The sequence below is a fragment of the Bufo bufo genome, chromosome 10, assembly GCF_905171765.1.
Source record: "Bufo bufo chromosome 10, aBufBuf1.1, whole genome shotgun sequence".
Classification (NCBI taxonomy): domain Eukaryota; kingdom Metazoa; phylum Chordata; class Amphibia; order Anura; family Bufonidae; genus Bufo; species Bufo bufo.
The window spans coordinates 145,177,378-145,194,348 of record NC_053398.1 but is presented as its reverse complement, the minus strand read 5'-3'; the positions used below and the strand labels follow the sequence as shown (position 1 = coordinate 145,194,348).

At 53.0% G+C, this 16,971-nt stretch overlaps 1 protein-coding gene across 1 annotated transcript; it reads left to right on the top strand.

Moving 5' to 3' along the window:
- The first annotated feature begins 730 nt into the window (after positions 1-730).
- Positions 731-6,931, top strand: SLC38A7 (solute carrier family 38 member 7). The gene is made up of 11 exons (XM_040410012.1): positions 731-984; positions 2,276-2,536; positions 2,608-2,806; positions 2,881-3,022; positions 3,554-3,652; positions 4,190-4,247; positions 4,321-4,435; positions 4,513-4,660; positions 4,736-4,935; positions 5,008-5,062; positions 5,140-6,931. Exons 2-11 carry the CDS (start codon positions 2,306-2,308, stop codon positions 5,240-5,242), a joined length of 1,350 nt encoding a protein of 449 aa, XP_040265946.1. The 5' UTR covers positions 731-984; positions 2,276-2,305; the 3' UTR covers positions 5,243-6,931.
- Positions 6,932-16,971: the final 10,040 nt, after the last annotated feature.

Sequence of the window (16,971 nt, the reverse complement as noted above, 5' to 3'; positions counted from 1 at the left end):
GTGGCTTTGTTACCCGGTGCCTGTGTTTACAAAATCTGTATGGGCGCAGAACCAGGGAGACGCTGACCATCCGCTCCTCCCCACCTGACAACGGAGGGCAGCGGACTGCACCCCCCCCCCCTCCTAGTATACAGCGGACTGCACCCCCCCCTCCTAGTATACAGCGGACCGCACCCCCCCTCCTAGTATACAGCGGACCGCACCCCCCCCCTCCTAGTATACAGCGGACTGCACCCCCCCTCCTAGTATACAGCGGACTGCACCCCCCCCCCTCCTAGTATACAGCGGACTGCACCCCCCCCCCCCTCCTAGTATACAGCGGACTGCACCCCCCCCCCTCCTAGTATACAGCGGACTGCACCCCCCCCCTCCCCTCCTAGTATACAGCGGACCGCACCCCCCCCCCCCCCTAGTATAACCAGGCTGAAGTTGCTTCCTTATTTGAGGACAGCCTTCACCTTTTTGATCACTTGGAATAAGGTCTCCTCAAAAAGCAAAAAATACAAATGATGTGAATAAAAAACCAACTTCAGCCTCCTCCTAATCTCCGGGTTCCAGAAGCCTTAAAGGGGTACTCCCATCTCGCTAGCCGCCGGTGTCAGGTAGGGCCCCGGAAGTTGTCTCCGGGGCAACGTGAAAACAAAAAAAATCCGACCGTCAGACGTCACAGGCTCACGTGACATTGTAAACTGAATCCCAAAGTGATCATGCGCCACAGGGACAACGCCATGATCGCTGATCTATCTCCACAGTGGAGGCGATGCAGACATTCCCCGAGCCCACTGAAAACACACGTGACTTTGGCCAGACACCATCCTTACAAGGTCCTTACGGCGCATGGGGTTTAGCGGCAACCCAACAGTCTCCTTTCTTACCACGTGACAGGAAGTTCCCAGACTACAACTACCAGAGTGCTGCGCTGCGATCATGTGACAGGACCGGGTCAGGTGACCGAGGAGCAGCAGCTGAGCAAAGGAGATCGTGGTAAGTACGGAGGCAAATGACTGAGGGAATAAGAGCCCCTCCCCCACCACAGGGGCAGATAGGGAGCGGACCCTCGGTTATATACCCCTCCCCCACCACAGGGGCAGATAGGGAGCGGACCCCCGGTTATATACCCCTCCCCCCAACCTCAGGGGCAGATAGGGAGCGGACCCCCGGTTATATACCCCTCCCCCCAACCTCAGGGGCAGATAGGGAGCGGACCCTCGGTTATATACCCCTCCCCCACCACAGGGGCAGATAGGGAGCGGACCCTCGGTTATATACCCCTCCCCCACCACAGGGGCAGATAGGGAGCGGACCCTCGGTTATATACCCCTCCCCCACCACAGGGGCAGATAGGGAGCGGACCCTCGGTTATATACCCCTCCCCCACCACAGGGGCAGATAGTGAGCGGACCCTCGGTTATATACCCCTCCCCCCACCACAGGGGCAGATAGTGAGCGGACCCTCGGTTATATACCCCCCCCCCCCCCCACCACAGGGGCAGATAGTGAGCGGACCCTCGGTTATATACCCCTCCCCCACCACAGGGGCAGATTGTGAGCGGACCCTCGGTTATATACCCCTCCCCCCCATCACATGGGCAGATAGTGAGCGGACCCTCGGTTATATACCCCCCCACCACAGGGGCAGATAGTGAGCGGACCCTCGGTTATATACCCCTCCCCCCCACCACAGGGGCAGATAGTGAGCGGACCCTCGGTTATATACCCCTCCCGCCACCACAGGGGCAGATAGTGAGCGGACCCTCGGTTATAAACTCCTCCCCCACCACAGGGGTAGATAGTGAGCGCACCCTCGGTTATATACCCCTCCCCCCACCACGGGCAGATAGTGAGCGCACCCTCGGTTATATACCCCTCCCCCACCACCAGGGCAGATAGGGAGCGGACCCTCGGTTATATACCCCTCCCCCCACCACGGGCAGATAGTGAGCGCACCCTCGGTTATATACCCCTCCCCCACCACCAGGGCAGATAGTGAGCGGACCCTCAGTTATATACCCCTCCCCCCACCACAGGGGCAGATAGTGAGCGCACCCTCGGTTATATACCCCTCCCCCACCACCGGGGCAGATAGTGAGCGGACCCTCAGTTATATACCCCTCCCCCACCACCGGGGCAGATAGTGACCGGACCGCTGTGTTTGAGGCCGTATATTGTCCCCTTCATATTCCTCCCTTTAGCGGGGGGCCTGCAGTTTGGTCTTGTGGGCGGGGCCATGTGATCAGCGGTGAGGTCCATGTTGCTACCGCTTCTCTCCTTGCAGGGCGGATGGTGGCAGCGCTCTCCTGGCAGGATGTCTTTAGGAAACGTGGCCATCAATGCGGATTACCCGTGGGATGCCGGGGAGCGCGCCCGCCTGCTGCAGAGCCCCGTCGTCCCGGAGACCAGGAGGCTGGTAGGAGGCACGTCTGCCATCGGAGCTGTCTTCATTGTGGTGAACGCAGCACTGGGCGCAGGCCTGCTCAACTTTCCTGCAGCTTTCAGTGCCGCGGGCGGAGTGACGGCCGGGGTCGTGCTGCAGCTGGTGAGTGATGTTGCGATTGTCAGTTCTTGTGTCCAGTGCCCCTGCCCATCTCTGATGGCGTGTCTCCCCAGGTCCTGCTGCTCTTTATCGTCAGTGGTCTGGTGATCCTGGCACACTGTGCCGATGCCTGCAGCGAGCGGACGTACCAGGAGGTGGTGCGGGGGGTGTGCGGACGTGTTAGCGGGGTGCTGTGTGAGATTCTCATCGCGGTTTACACCTTCGGCACCTGCATCGCCTTCTTCATCATCATCGGAGACCAGCTGGAGAAGCGTGAGTGCTAGGGGGGGGCTGAGCGGCGACCTCTGACCGCTCCTGGCCTCTCACCTTTTTGTTTTTCCGTGCAGTGCTTGGCGCCATGATGCACAGCCTGGAGGACCGGGACCTGCCCTGGTACGCCGAGCGGAAGTTCACCATCACCGTCACTGGAGTTCTGCTGGTACTGCCGCTGTCCCTGCCCCGCGAGATCAGTGTCCAGAAGTATGCCAGGTGAGGGTCCACCCCAGGCAGCAGAACCATCCCTGCAGCTCTGGATGTGACTAGAGTAACTGGCCTGCTTTAAAGGCAGAACCGTCCCTGCAGCTTTGGATGTGACCAGAGTCACTGTCTCCTCTGCTTCAGATGTGACTGGAGCATAGCACATGATGTATCGGCAGAGCAGTGGCTGCAGCTCTGGATGTGAATGGAGTATAGCGCATGATGCATCAGCAGAGCAGTGGTTGCAGCTCTGGATGTGAATGGAGTATAGCGCATGATGCATCAGCAGAGCAGTGGCTGCAGCTCTGGACGTGAATGGAGTATAGTGCATGATGCATCAGCAGAGCAGTGGCTGCAGCTCTGGATGTGAATGGAGTATAGCGCATGATGCATCAGCAGAGCAGTGGCTGCAGCTATGGTCGTAATGGCGTCGCCTGCAGTACTGTTCTTGTACTGGCGGTTATGTTGGCCACCATGACACGGATGTGACCGGAGGCGGCGCTGATCTGGGCATCCCTCTCACCACCTCGTCTTGTTTTGCAGCTCGGTCAGCGTCCTGGGTACCTGCTATGTGACCTTCATTGTCATCTTCCGATGTATACATCCTACCAGCGAGCGTCCGTCTGACAGCGCCACCCGCAGGTGTGGACCCTCCAGTCAGTACATGTCCCAGGTCTGGGGACCCCCTGATACATTCACTGGATTGTCCCACCGAAACCTGGCCGCCCCTTTAAATGGATAAACATCTTTTCATGTGTTTATAGTGCGGCTGGCTGAGCTCCCCGGGGGTTGTCAGCCAGCTTTCCCAGGCCCCTGAATGGTGCACCTGCTTCTGCCCTGATACTTGGTGACAACCCCCTCTCAGAGCTGTAACGGTGGCCATATTGGTTGTCAGCCAGCTTTCCCAGGCCTCTGAATGGTGCACCTGCTTCTTCCCTGATACTTGGTGACAACCCCTCTCAGAGCTGTAACTGTGGCCATATTGGTTGTCAGCCAGCTTTCCCAGGCCCCTGAATGGTGCACCTGCTTCTGCCCTGATACTTGGTGACAACCCCTCTCAGAACTGTAACGGTGGCCATATTGGTTGTCAGCCAGCTTTCCCAGGCCCCTGAATGGTGCACCTGCTTCTGCCCTGATACTTGCTACCAGCAGCTAACGCCCTCTTCCTTCTCTCCTCAGTGCTTCCTCCTGGATTGCTGTCTTCAACGCCGTTCCCACAATCTGTTTTGGGTACCAGGTACGTGCTTGTGCGCCCCCTGCTGGCCGTCTCCCTCTCTTGCCCCCTCTGACTGTTGGTTTGTCTCTGGCAGTGCCACGTCAGCAGCATCCCCGTGTACGGCAGCATGCAGCGGCAGGACATTCGGCGCTGGGCGGCCATAGTGTCCATGGCCATGTTTATTGCTCTGTGCGTCTACACTGGGACAGGTGGGACCCCGCAGACTGTGTAGTGGTGGGCGTGCGGGGCGAGCACTGTGCCCTCATCCTGTGCTCTATGTCTTCAGGTGTGTGCGGCTATCTGCTGTTCGGTTCGGCGGTGGACCAGGACGTCCTCCTCTCCTTCCCGTCGGATGATGTGCCAGTGGCTGTGGCGCGAGCGTTCATCATCCTGTGCGTGCTGACGTCATACCCCATCTTACACTACTGTGGGCGGTGAGTCTCCATGGCAGGATAAGCGGTGACGCAGTCTTGTGACGCTGCTGACCGCCATCTGTTTCTGTCTGGCAGGGCGGTGCTGGAGGGACTGTGGCTGAGGTTCACGGCACAAGAGGCTGGCGAGGATCCAGTCGGAGAACGGCGCCGGAGAATCTTCCAGACCCTGGCCTGGTTTGTGCTGACGCTGCTCCTGGCACTCTTCATCCCGGACATCGGGAGAGTGATTTCCCTGATCGGAGGTCTCGCTGCTTGCTTCATCTTCATATTCCCAGGTAAGGGCGCCCCCCGGGGGCGGCAGTGGGGTCATACATTAGGAGAGGACTGACACCTGTTCTCCTGTGCAGGGCTCTGCCTCATCAACCTGAAACTGTCCGAGATCCAGGAGCAGAAGAGCCGGAGGTAAGGCTGTGCGGTGATGTAGCAGAGCCGAGTGTGTGGCCGTGTGACCGTCTCTAACGGTTTGTGTTTGCTTCTAGCTGGTGGGCACTGCTCAGTTATGGAGTTACCATGGTGACCCTGGGAGCCTTCATTTTTGGACAGACCACAGCCAAGGCCATCTTTGTGGACCTGATGGGTTGATCACCTGAGATTAGACATTCCCCTCCGCTTGTGTCCTGCAGAGCGTTGCACCTAGCATGATTACTAATGCTCATTCTCCTGGTCAGTAACCCCGCTACACGTGTCCTCCCAGAATTCCCGGATAGCTGCAGAAGGAACAGCAGAGCCCATTCCGCTGCTGCCGCTTATCCCTGTTTTAGCTGCTGCCTTCCCCAAGGTTTACTGAGAGCACAAGGACCAAGATGGCGGCAGCGTGCCCGGCAGTTACTTGCAGTGAGTGGTGCTGACAACTGGCCCACAGAAGATGCAGCAGAGCTGTGCGCAGGGGATTCTGGGAGAATGAACCGCCTCCTTGCTGGCCGGGCGCAGGTGGCACAATTATTTTTTTTTAACTGATGAACAGACATATCAACTTTTTATGTTTCTTGTTTTTTTATTGATTTTTGCAGATTTTTATTTCTTTAGTTTTACTTGAACCCAAAATCCCAGACTTTGTTTTACATTGGACTGATCGGCATGAGACCCACTGGAGGGTAGAGGTGGCCCCTGGGGCATGGCTGGGCCCCGGGACTTGCCCTTCTTCATTTCTATTTGCTGCTAAAATGCCCCCTAGCCTGGAGCGTCATCTGGTGGCTTCTGGCAGTGGGTGGGGGTTAACGGGGGCCCTGCCGCACAGAGAGCATTACATGGCGGCTCCTGTCTGTCATCTGCAGTTTACCATCCTGCCCCCGACTCTCACCTCCGTTTTCTATAGATCCTTTTGAAAGAGGTTTTCCAGAACAGGGGCCCCGGTAAAATAAAGGAAAACCCCATTGCTTTGGTGCTGTGCTCTGGTCCCAATCACTTACATGACCTCTGTTGCCAATCACTGGCTTCAGCGGTCTCGCGTGCAGGAACAGCATGTGGTCAGTAATTGGCGGGACCCGTGACATAAACAATGGATGGGACAGTTGGTGTGAAGGGGTTCTCCTTTAACTCAGTTTCCTGCTCTCTGACAGATTTTTAAAGGTAATGAATGCCTCATAAAAAAAAAAAATTTAATCCTTGCATTTCACTCATTTTGGGCTTAAAATCATTTCTCCAGTTGGTCTTAGTGTGTCCTCTCCAGCTTCCAGTGTGTCCTCACTGAATCTGTCAGGGAGCTGCTCTGATGGCTTTATGGTTAGCCCCTATCTCTGAGCTCCTGACAGCTCATAAACACTCATCATGACTAAACTCTTATTGGTAAATTTTAGGAGCTGACAGGAGTTCGGAGATGAGGGCTACACATCAAGTCATCAGAGCAGCTCCCTGATGGATTCGGTGAGAGGCGGTACACTGAAAGCTGGAGGGGACAAGACCAACTGGAGAAATGATTTTAAGCCAACATGAAACGCAATGATTAAAAATGTCCTCAAACTTCAGCCATTGCCTTTACAAATTCAGAAAACCCCTGTAGGGGTTGTTCACAGAGCATATTACATGCGTGTGTCATGGCCCCACCCGAGGTTTAACTAAGCCACCCTCTTCGAGAGCTCTTGTTTTGTGGCTCAGGAGGGGTTAATGTCACATGACCTTGTTGTGGGGTCCTCAGGTTTCCTGCAGCCACTGTACATGAGGACCCCCGGACATCTGCTGCTGTGGTCTTCAGGACTCGGTGCTATTTCATGCTGTTTATGTTGACAAATCTGTGTGCAATATTTTACACAAATAAAGGGAATATGATTTCAATATGGCGACTACGCGTGCGGGGAGCCTCCTCCATTACATCAGGAGAACTGAACCTGAAGTATAAAAGAGCTTCAAGGGGAAAGCTGCGATGGCGGAGGACACCCGGGAGAGAAGGGGAAAGCTGCGATGGCGGAGGACACCCGGGAGAGAAGGGGAAAGCTGCGATGGCGGAGGACACCCGGGAGAGAAGGGGAAGGCTGTGGAGAAGGAGGACACCCGGGAGAGAATGGGAAGGCTGTGGAGAAGGAGGACACCCGGGAGAGAAGGGGAAGGCTGTGGAGAAGGACACCCAGGAGAGAAGGGGAAGGCTGTGGAGAAGGAGGACACCCGGGAGAGAAGGGGAAGGCTGTGGAGAAGGAGGACACCCGGGAGAGAAGGGGAAGGCTGCGGAGAAGGAGGACACCCAGGAGAGAAGGGGAAGGCTGCGGAGAAGGAGGACACCCAGGAGAGAAGGGGAAGGCTGCGGAGAAGGAGGACACCCGGGAGAGAAGGGGAAGGCTGCGGAGAAGAAGGACACCCGGGAGAGAAGGGGAAGGCTGCGGTGAAGGAGGACACCCAGGAGAGAAGGGGAAGGCTGCGGAGAAGGAGGACACCCGGGAGAGAAGGGGAAGGCTGCGGAGAAGGAGGACACCCGGGAGAGAAGGGGAAGGCTGTGGAGAAGGGGGACACCCGGGAGAGAAGGGGAAGGCTGCGGAGAAGGAGGACACTCAGGAGAGGGACAAGGGGAAGGCTACAGAAAAGGAGGAGACCCAGGAGAGGGATAAGGGGAACGTTGTGGAAAGGGGGGAGACCCAGGAGAGGGACAAGAGGAATGCCGTAGTGGAGGAGGACACCTAGAAGGGGGACAAGGGGAAGGATTCGGAGGACACCCAGGAGAAGGAAGGGGGGGCGGGCTGATGAAGAGGATACCCAGGAGAATGATAGGGGGGGCTGATGAGGAGGACACCCAGGAGAAGGATAAGAGGGAAAGGGGGGGACGCTGATGAGGAGGACACCCAGGAGAAGGATAAGGGGGGGGGGGCTGATGAGGAGGACACCCAGGAGAAGGATAGGGGGGGCTGATGAGGAGGACACCCAAGAGAAGGATAAGGGGGACAAGAGGAATGCTGCAGTGGGGGAGGACACCCAGGAAAAGGGTAAGGCTATGGAGGATGACACCCAGGAGAGGGACAAGCGAAAGGCTGCAGAGGTGGAAGACTCACAGGAAAGGGATAAGAGGTAGGCGGCGGAGGAGGAGCACACCCATCTTTATAATAGTTCTTAATAGCCATTTTTAACCCCTTCCCAACATCTGCCATACATGTACAGTGCAGTGGAAGTGACTTTCCAACAGCCACTGTACATCAGTGTCAAGGGCCCATCTGTGCAAGGTAAGGAGAGGCTGGGCGGCACAAACTGAATCCCCTGATCGATCCCTGCAACACGAGCAACACAGGTGCGGAGGTACAAACGTGATCAAATAGAACTGCCAAACAGGTTGTGCAACGCCAGAAAAGCTAATGGCCACAATTTCCACAGGATAGGAGAAGATAATAGGCGGCACTCACCCAGCAGTACGTACAAAATTCCTTTATTTCATCCGGGATACAGGGGCGGACAGTCATGAAGCATGCACAGCGGCGATGACCGTTTCGCGCAAGGCTGCGCTTCTTCAGGCCTGAAGAAGCGCAGCCTTGTCCGAAACGGTCGTCGCCGCTGTATGCCCTGACAGGCATCTTACCCCGGATGAAATAAGCATTAATTTTAATGTAAATTAGTCCTAACAGCAGCACAAGTGGGGAGTTCTCTCCTGTGAAACTGGTCGGACAGGTGGAATTTTTATTGATTAAAATTGCTACCAAGACAATTAAACAATTAACCCACCCCCTATAAAGGGACGCCCTGCCCTTAAACCAGTGCTTTATCAGCAAGTACACAAACAAAAATAGGGTGGGAAATTTGTGTGCTGCTGTTAGGACTAAGGGAAAACAAATTTACGCTTCCCTTACGTCCTAACCAGCAGCACAAGTGGGGACCTAGCAAGGAGCAACTGACAAATTGGGAGGGTTCCCCGTTCTCTTTTTTTTTTTTTTATATTTATATATATATGTATATATATATATATATATATATATATATATATAAGGTCGGCACTGAGAATGGTACGTCCAAATGCCACTCCCTCAGAGCGCCTAGAGTTTAGGCGGTAATGCTTTATAAAGGTGCTGTGGGAGCTCCAAGAGGCCGCAGCACAGATTTGATCCAGCGGGACCAAACTTTTCTCCGCGTACGAAGTAGATACTGCCCTTGTAGAGTGGGCAGTGACAAAGGATGGAGGAGCCAACCCCTGGGCTAGAAAAGCTTCATGGATTGTCTCTTTTACCCACCTACTCAAAGAGGGTTTAGAGGCCTTTAGACCTTTGTTTTTCCCCGACAAGGACAGCAGGAGGTGTTCGGATCTTCTGAAGTCCGCAGTTCTATTCAGATACATTCTGAGATTTCTTGAAATGTCCAAGGAATGGAGGGCTTCTTCCTCTGGAGATGAGGGAGAGGGACATAAAACCGGTAAGGTGATGGTCTGATTAGTATTTCTAAATGATGGTACCTTGGGGACAAAGGTCGGTAGGAACCTCAACAGAACTCTGTCCTAGAGGAAGAGGGTCTAAGGCCAGCAGTTCTCCAATCCTCTTGGCCGAAGTTATGGCCAGTAGAAATGTGACCTTCAAAGATAAAAATCTAAGGTCCACATTTTCCAAGGGTTCAAAGGGGGGAGAGGATAGCCCCTTCAGAAAGTAGGGGGTCTTGAGCTAAAGGTCTGCATAATCAAGCAGAAAGCGCACTGGTATGAACTCTGAGCGTTAACGGGCTTGGACCCTTATCCACGCCGTCATGCAGAAACTGTAGAATCGCTGAAAGAGGAGGATCTGAGGTTACAACTAGGGTTGTCCCGATACCGATACTAGTATCGGTATCGGGACCGATTCCGAGTTTTCTCGGCGGTACTCAGCCGCCGATACCCCGCCCCGATACATAAATAGAATACTATGGGCGTAACTATGGGCGGGGCCCGGTGCAGTCACTGTACTCTTACACCGGGCCCCGCCGCTCACCGAAGTATTTATAAACGTGAATCCTTATCCTGTTGTTAAGTTGAACTAACGCTGCCCTCTCCCATGTTCCCATGTTCCCCTGTATCCCCACAGCACTTACTTAAGCTTCCATAGCAGGCAGAGCAGACGGCAGCAGTAACGTCACTCACTGACGTCGCGCGTCTGCTCCGCCCACTTTATGAGTGAAGCAGGCGGAGCAGGCGCGCGACGTCAGTGAGTGACGTTACTGCTGCCGTCCGCTCTGCCTGCTATGGAAGCTTAAGTAAGTGCTGTGGAGATACAGGGGGATACAGGGGAACATGGGAGAGGGCAGCGTTAGTTCAACTTAACAACAGGATAAGGATTCACGTTTATAAATACTTCGGTGAGCGGCGGGGCCCGGTGTATTGGGGGACACTGTTATGAGGGGGATCTGTGGATGACATATAGCAGTGTCATCCACAGATCCTCCCCATAACAGCACCATCCACAGATCCCCTATAACAGCACCATCCACAGATCCCCCACCAAATAACAATGCCATCCTCAGATCCCCCCACCCCATAACAATGCCATCCACAGATATCCCACCCCATAGCAGTACCATCCACAGATCCCCATAACAGTGCCATCCACAGATCCCCCATAACAGTGCCATCCACAGATCCCCCATAACAGTGCCATCCACAGATCCCCCATAACAGTGCCATCCACAGATCCCCCATAACAGCACCATCCACAGATCCCCATAACAGTGCCATCCACAGATCCCCCATAACAGTGCCATCCACAGATCCCCCATAACAGTGCCATCCACAGATCCCCATAACAGTGCCATCCACAGATCCCCCATAACAGCACCATCCACAGATCCCCATAACAGCGCCATCCACAGATCCCCCATAACAGTGCCATCCACAGATCCCCCATAACAGTGCCATCCACAGATCCCCATAACAGTGCCATCCACAGATCCCCCATAACAGTGCCATCCACAGATCCCCATAACAGTGCCATCCACAGATCCCCCATAACAGTGCCATCCACAGATCCCCCATAACAGTGCCATCCACAGATCCCCCATAACAGTGCCATCCACAGATCCCCATAACAGTGCCATCCACAGATCCCCCATAACAGTGCCATCCACAGATCCCCCACATGACAGTGCGTCATCCACAGATCCCCCAAAACGGTCACATGACATTTAAAAAAAGTATCGGTATTCGGTATCGGTGACTACTTGAAAAAAAGTATCGGTACTTGTACTCGGTCCTAAAAAAGTGGTATCGGGACAACCCTAGTTACAACCTTTATCAGCACACCACTGAAGGAAGATCTTGTATATCCTTGAGTAAGCTTTGTTTGTAGACTCCGCCCTGGAGTGTGAAATGGTTCTCAAGACCTCCGCAGAAAGCCCTCTAGCTTCTAGTAGGGACCTGTCAATCTCCAGGCTGTCAGACTGAGTCTCCTCAGATCTAGGCAGGGACCTGTATCCTGATACACAAGGTCCTGCGTTAGGGGAAATCTCCAATATGTGCCCTGACTCATCTTCATGAGCTGGGTGAACCAAGACCTCTTCGGCCAGAATGGTATTATCGCAATGACCGGGGTCTGGTCTTGCTTGATTTTCGTCAATACCCTTGGTATCATGGAAATTGGAGGGAATATGTAAGCCAGCCTGAACCTCCATGTTATGGACAGAGCATCTATCGCCAGAGGATTGTCCTCCTTGTAAAGGGAGAGGAATCTGTCCACCTTGGTGTTCAAGCGGGTCGCCATCAAGTCGATCTCTGGAACACCCCATCGGAAAGAGATCTGGGTGAAAACGTCTCTGTTCAATGACCATTCGCCTGGAACTGGCAGACCCCGACTCAGCTGATCTGCAACTATGTTGAGATTCCCTCTGATGTGAACAGTCAAAAGGTGGGATAGATTGGTTTCTGCCCAAGCAAGAATTAAACCAACTTCCTGGAGGAGAGGTTGAGATCTTGTGCCTCCCTGTCTGTTGATGTAAGCGACTACCGTCGTATTGTCCGAGCGGACTCTTACCGCCTTCCCGCGGATAAGAGGAGCAAAGTGGTAGAGAGCGAGATGAACTGCTCTCAAATCTCTCAGATTGGATGAGAGAAGCCTCTCCTGCGGACTCCAGGTACCTTTCACTGGATTCTCCTCCAGATGGGCTCCCCAACCTAGAAGGGAGGCGTCTGTGGTTAACATGATCCAACGAGGTTGAGTCAAGGACCTTCCATCTGATAGGTTCCTCCACCACCTGAGGGAGGAACGGACCTCGGTAGACAGGGAGTACGTCTTGTCCAACCCCTTGGGGTTGCGATTCCAGACTGCTAACACTTCTTCCTGAAGTGGACGTAGGTGCCATAGGGACCAAGGAACTGCTTCCGCAGATGCTGACATGTGGCCTAACATCTTCATGAGTGTTCTGATGGACACCCGCCGAGGTGCCATGAAGAACTGCGCGGCTCTTATCACTCGATCCTTTCTCTCTGGAGAGAGGGAAAGAGTCATCCGTTCGGAGTCTACCAGAAAACCCAGGAACATCCTGGAAGTAGATGGAACGATCTCCGATTTTTCCCAATTTATAAGCGAGCCCAAGCGCTGGAGAGACTGAAGAGCCTTCTGAAAATGAGATAAAAGAACGTCTAGAGTGGCGGCTTTTAGAAGCCAGTCGTCTAGGTATGGCACGATTTCTAGCCCTAGAAGCCTGAGTTGGGCGACAACCGGAGCCACAACTTTTGTGAAAGTGTGGGGAGCGGAGGAAATGCCAAAAGGCAGCACAGCAAACTGGTAATGTTTTACCACCCCTCTTATGGAGACCGCAATTCTTAAAAATCTCCTGTGAGCTGGATGAATGGGGATATGAAGGTAAGCATCCTTCAGATCTAAGGTGATCATTAGATCGCCGGGGTTTAGGATGCAGATGAGTGATCGAATGGTCTCCATTCTGAAGCGCTTTGGTCTTATGAACCGATTTAGGTAACGCAGGTCTATGATCATGCGCCAATCGCCCGACGGCTTCAGGACTAGAAAAACGGGGGAGTATACTCCCAGCCTTTGTTCGCGAGGAGGAACTTCCTCTAGGGCCCTTTTTTGAACATAAAGGAAGACTGACTCCTCTAAGACAGACTGGTCTGGTTTAGGGTTCTGGTTAAAACAAATTTCTCTTGGGGAGGGGATAGAAAATCTATTTTGTACCCCAACATAATTATTTCTAGGACCCACTGGTCCGGAATATTTTGCAGCCAGGCCTGCTGAAATAAACTTAGACGACCTCCAACTGGAGGGGAACTGAAATTCTGAGCATCGCACAGACGATTTGGAAGGGAAGGGGGAAGGTAAGCGGGAGAGTCATAGATCCGCTTTACGGTCCTTACGCGACCCTGTCCGCATCTGGACGGCTCCTGATGTCTCTGAGACCTTGAGGGGCCCTAAGTTCTAGAACTTCTGGGCCTACTCCGGCCCCGAAAGGATTGTTGGAGGAGGGACTTCCCCTTTTTATCTGCCAGGCTCTCCATTATCTTATCTAATTCTGAACCAAAGAGTCTTCCTCGTTCATATGGCAAGTCACACAGATTGAATTTGGAGGCGTTATCGGCAACCCAGGGACGCAACCATAGGGGCCGCCGACTGGCGGGAGAGAGAGCCATGCCTTTGGCGGCTAATTTCAGATGCTGTGTGGAAGCGTCACACAAAAAGTCAGTTCTAAGGAGTAAGGTCTTGAACTGGTCTAGCATGTCAGTTCTGGAGACTCCAGATTCCAGGTCCGACTGTATTCTGAGAACGCGGGAGCGAACAAACGCCGCGACTTCTGGGGAAGCAACTGCAACTGAAGCAGAGGCTGCAGCTGCGAAATAGCTGCGCCTCAGAGTGCACTTGGCCCTCCGATCTAATGGATCCTGAAGGTTGCTTCCGTCATCAGAAGGAACTAAGGTCCTCTTAGACAACTTGGAGATCGCCATATCGACCTTCAGAGGCGGTACCCACAGTTCTGATTCCGACTCCTGGAGAGGAAACGTCAGTTTAAATCTCTTTGTGAGAACCGGACCTTTTTCAGGATGCTTCCATTCAGTTAACATAAGCTTTTTTAAATCTTTATCCACTTTAAAGGCCCTTGGCCCCCTAGAGGTGGACTGTGGAGCTTCCCCGTGCTCAACATCATGATCCCTTGATCGGATGGAGCGTAGAAGTCTTTGCGTCTTCTCAGCAGGAAAAAGATAAGTGGCATCATCTTCATCAGAAGAGGAGGAGGAACGGTCTTCAACCAAAATGATGTCTTCAGCCATAGGTACAGGACCTGGCGATGAAGCTCTGGGCCTCTTAGAAGAAAGGGCGCTCTTGATCTCTATAATGGAATTACCTATGAATTCCTTCATCCAACCGAACATGTCACCCATCGCGGGCTGCGTCGGAGGAGGACGGCATAAAGGACACCTATTGAATTCATAGGAGTCCGGCATCGGCATCTCGCAGTTGGCACAAGTTAGGTGCTTCTGTTTATGGAAGGATTTCCCATGCTGGTCCATTGGGAGACGCCATCTGAAAAAACAACTTGGAAAGTAGTTTAGAATAGACTCACTGCAGGCAGAGAGGGAGAGTCTGGGGTCTGCTGAGCTTTTTTAGCTAACAGACCCTCCCCCTAGCGTAGCTTCCGCCCCCCGGAAGGAAGTGACCCACTGTCACTGCATTATTTACTTATAAAGATAAGCCAGAAGGACCCCCCTTTGATTATATATGTAATCTGGGGCAAAAATACAAATTTAGGCACAGCAGGGCTGAAGCGCAGCTAAAACAGCCGCCGAATATACGCGCACCGCTGACCCGGAAGTCGAGCCCAGGGGGATATCGCTAGGATATAGAGGTGCCACAGGCCCCCCGCTCCATGTAACTGCGGCAGAGGCCGCAACCCGGCAGAACCTAGGAAAAAACAGCCACAAGGACCAAGAACTTGGCAGAGACCGAATCAAAAAGGTAACAGGCGGCGCCTGAACCTGTCCTCAGTCCAAAGGACAGATAAAAAAAAAAACAAGCACTGGTTTAAGGGTGGGGCGTCCCTTTATAGGGGGTGGGTTAATTGTTTAATTGTCTTGGTAGCAATTTTAATCAATAAAAATTCCACCTGTCCGACCAGTTTCACAGGAGAGAACTCCCCACTTGTGCTGCTGTTAGGACGTAAGGGAAAGGAATTTTGTACGTACTGCTGGGTGAGTGCCGCCTATTATCTTCCCCTCTCCTGTGGAATCAAGGGCCCATCTGTTTCTGACAGCCGAGCCCCTGCTGCATTCGGCAGGTATCGGTGACAACACCAATGCCGAAGCATTAGCCCCTCGTCTGCCGCGGTCAGCGCTGTCATTGTACTGACCAGCAGAATAAAGATGTCGTCGTGTTCACTGCAATAACAGAACCCAAAAAGCAATGGCAGAGTTGCCGTCTTTTCTTTATCTTGCTTCCCAAAAAGCTAGATAAAAAGCGAAGGTGAAAAATGTTGGGGTCCTAAAGGGGTTAATATCAGTTGGTGAGTGGTTTTTACGTACCTCTTATGGTGCCGTAGACAATCCCCACAGCGTTGGTGGTGGTGCCAGAGCAGGTTACCAATCCACAGGAGGAAAAGAAAGCATGAGAAAACATATGGCTCCCATGTGGGCAGGTGGTGGGGCCCCTCCGGCTGTCAGGTGTGTAATCTAACAGTAGGTGGGCTGGTTCCCGCACTCCTCAGAAACAAGACCAATGGGGTCATTTATCAAACTGGTGTAAAGTAGAACTGGCTGAGTTGCCCGTAGCAACCAATCAGATTCCACCTCTCATTTTCCAAAGGAGCTGACCAAAATGAAAGGAGGAATCTGATTGGTTGCTATGGGCAACTCAGCCAGTTCTACTTTACACCAGTTTGATAAATGACACCATTGGTCTTTATTGATTCATATTGAAAAAACCGTTAAGCAGAAAAGGGTCCACGGACAGAAGAAGTGATTCATCGTCTACGAACAAATCTACACGGACAAGTGACATGCAATCGCATGTATGTTGTCTGTCATTTCATGCACCGCATGTCAAGCAACATCCTGACTGCGGGACCCTTGGGGACAACAACTGAACAGGATCTACGTGAGGCCTTCGGACGCGGTCGGGTCTCTGGTACAGGGTGCATCAGATGGGCCTTATTATTTGTCTCTTGCTCATCTCTTTCCTGGAGATAGATGCCTTCACACCACGATGATCAACTCTTTTTACTATGAATCCTTAGTCTAAGGCCTCATGCACACGACAGTTGTTTTTATCGGTCCGCAAAATGGGGTTCCGTGATCCGTTTTTGTTTCCGTGTGTCTTCCTTTATTTTTGGAGGACCACCAGACATAAAGGAAAGTAAAAAAAAAGTCTAAGACAGGTTTGCCATGCCAATGATAGCAAAAAAATGGACGTGGACGACAATCTTGTGTGCCTCCGCGTTTTTTAGCGGTCCCATTGACTTAAATGGGTCCGCGAACCGTTTTCCGCGGAAATAATATGACAGGTTATATTTTTTGGACGGACTGGAACCACGGATCACGGACGCGGATGGGAAACGGTGCATTAGCCAAGTTTTCAACGGACCCATTGAAAATCACAAAAAATGGCGCAACGGACACGGATTCAAACAACGGTCGTGTGCATGAGGCCTAATAGTAATGAACCTGGGAACTGTCGTCCCCCCCTCCCCCGTTACCGCGGGCACCTGATGGCCGCCGCCATGATCTCTGCATACAGAATCAAAACGTGTGGCTCAGAACGGAGGGTACAGCTCTACTGCAGAAGTCCGTCAGCCACAGACCCGAGCGATTCACGTGAGCCGCACCTCAGGTCAATTAACCGTGTGGACAGAATGGCGTGTACCTGGCAGATCTCAGTCACTTTGCTGGCGCAGTATTACGCTTTTTTTGCACAAAAATCCAAGTGGAAAAAAAACGTGTGAAGGAAGAC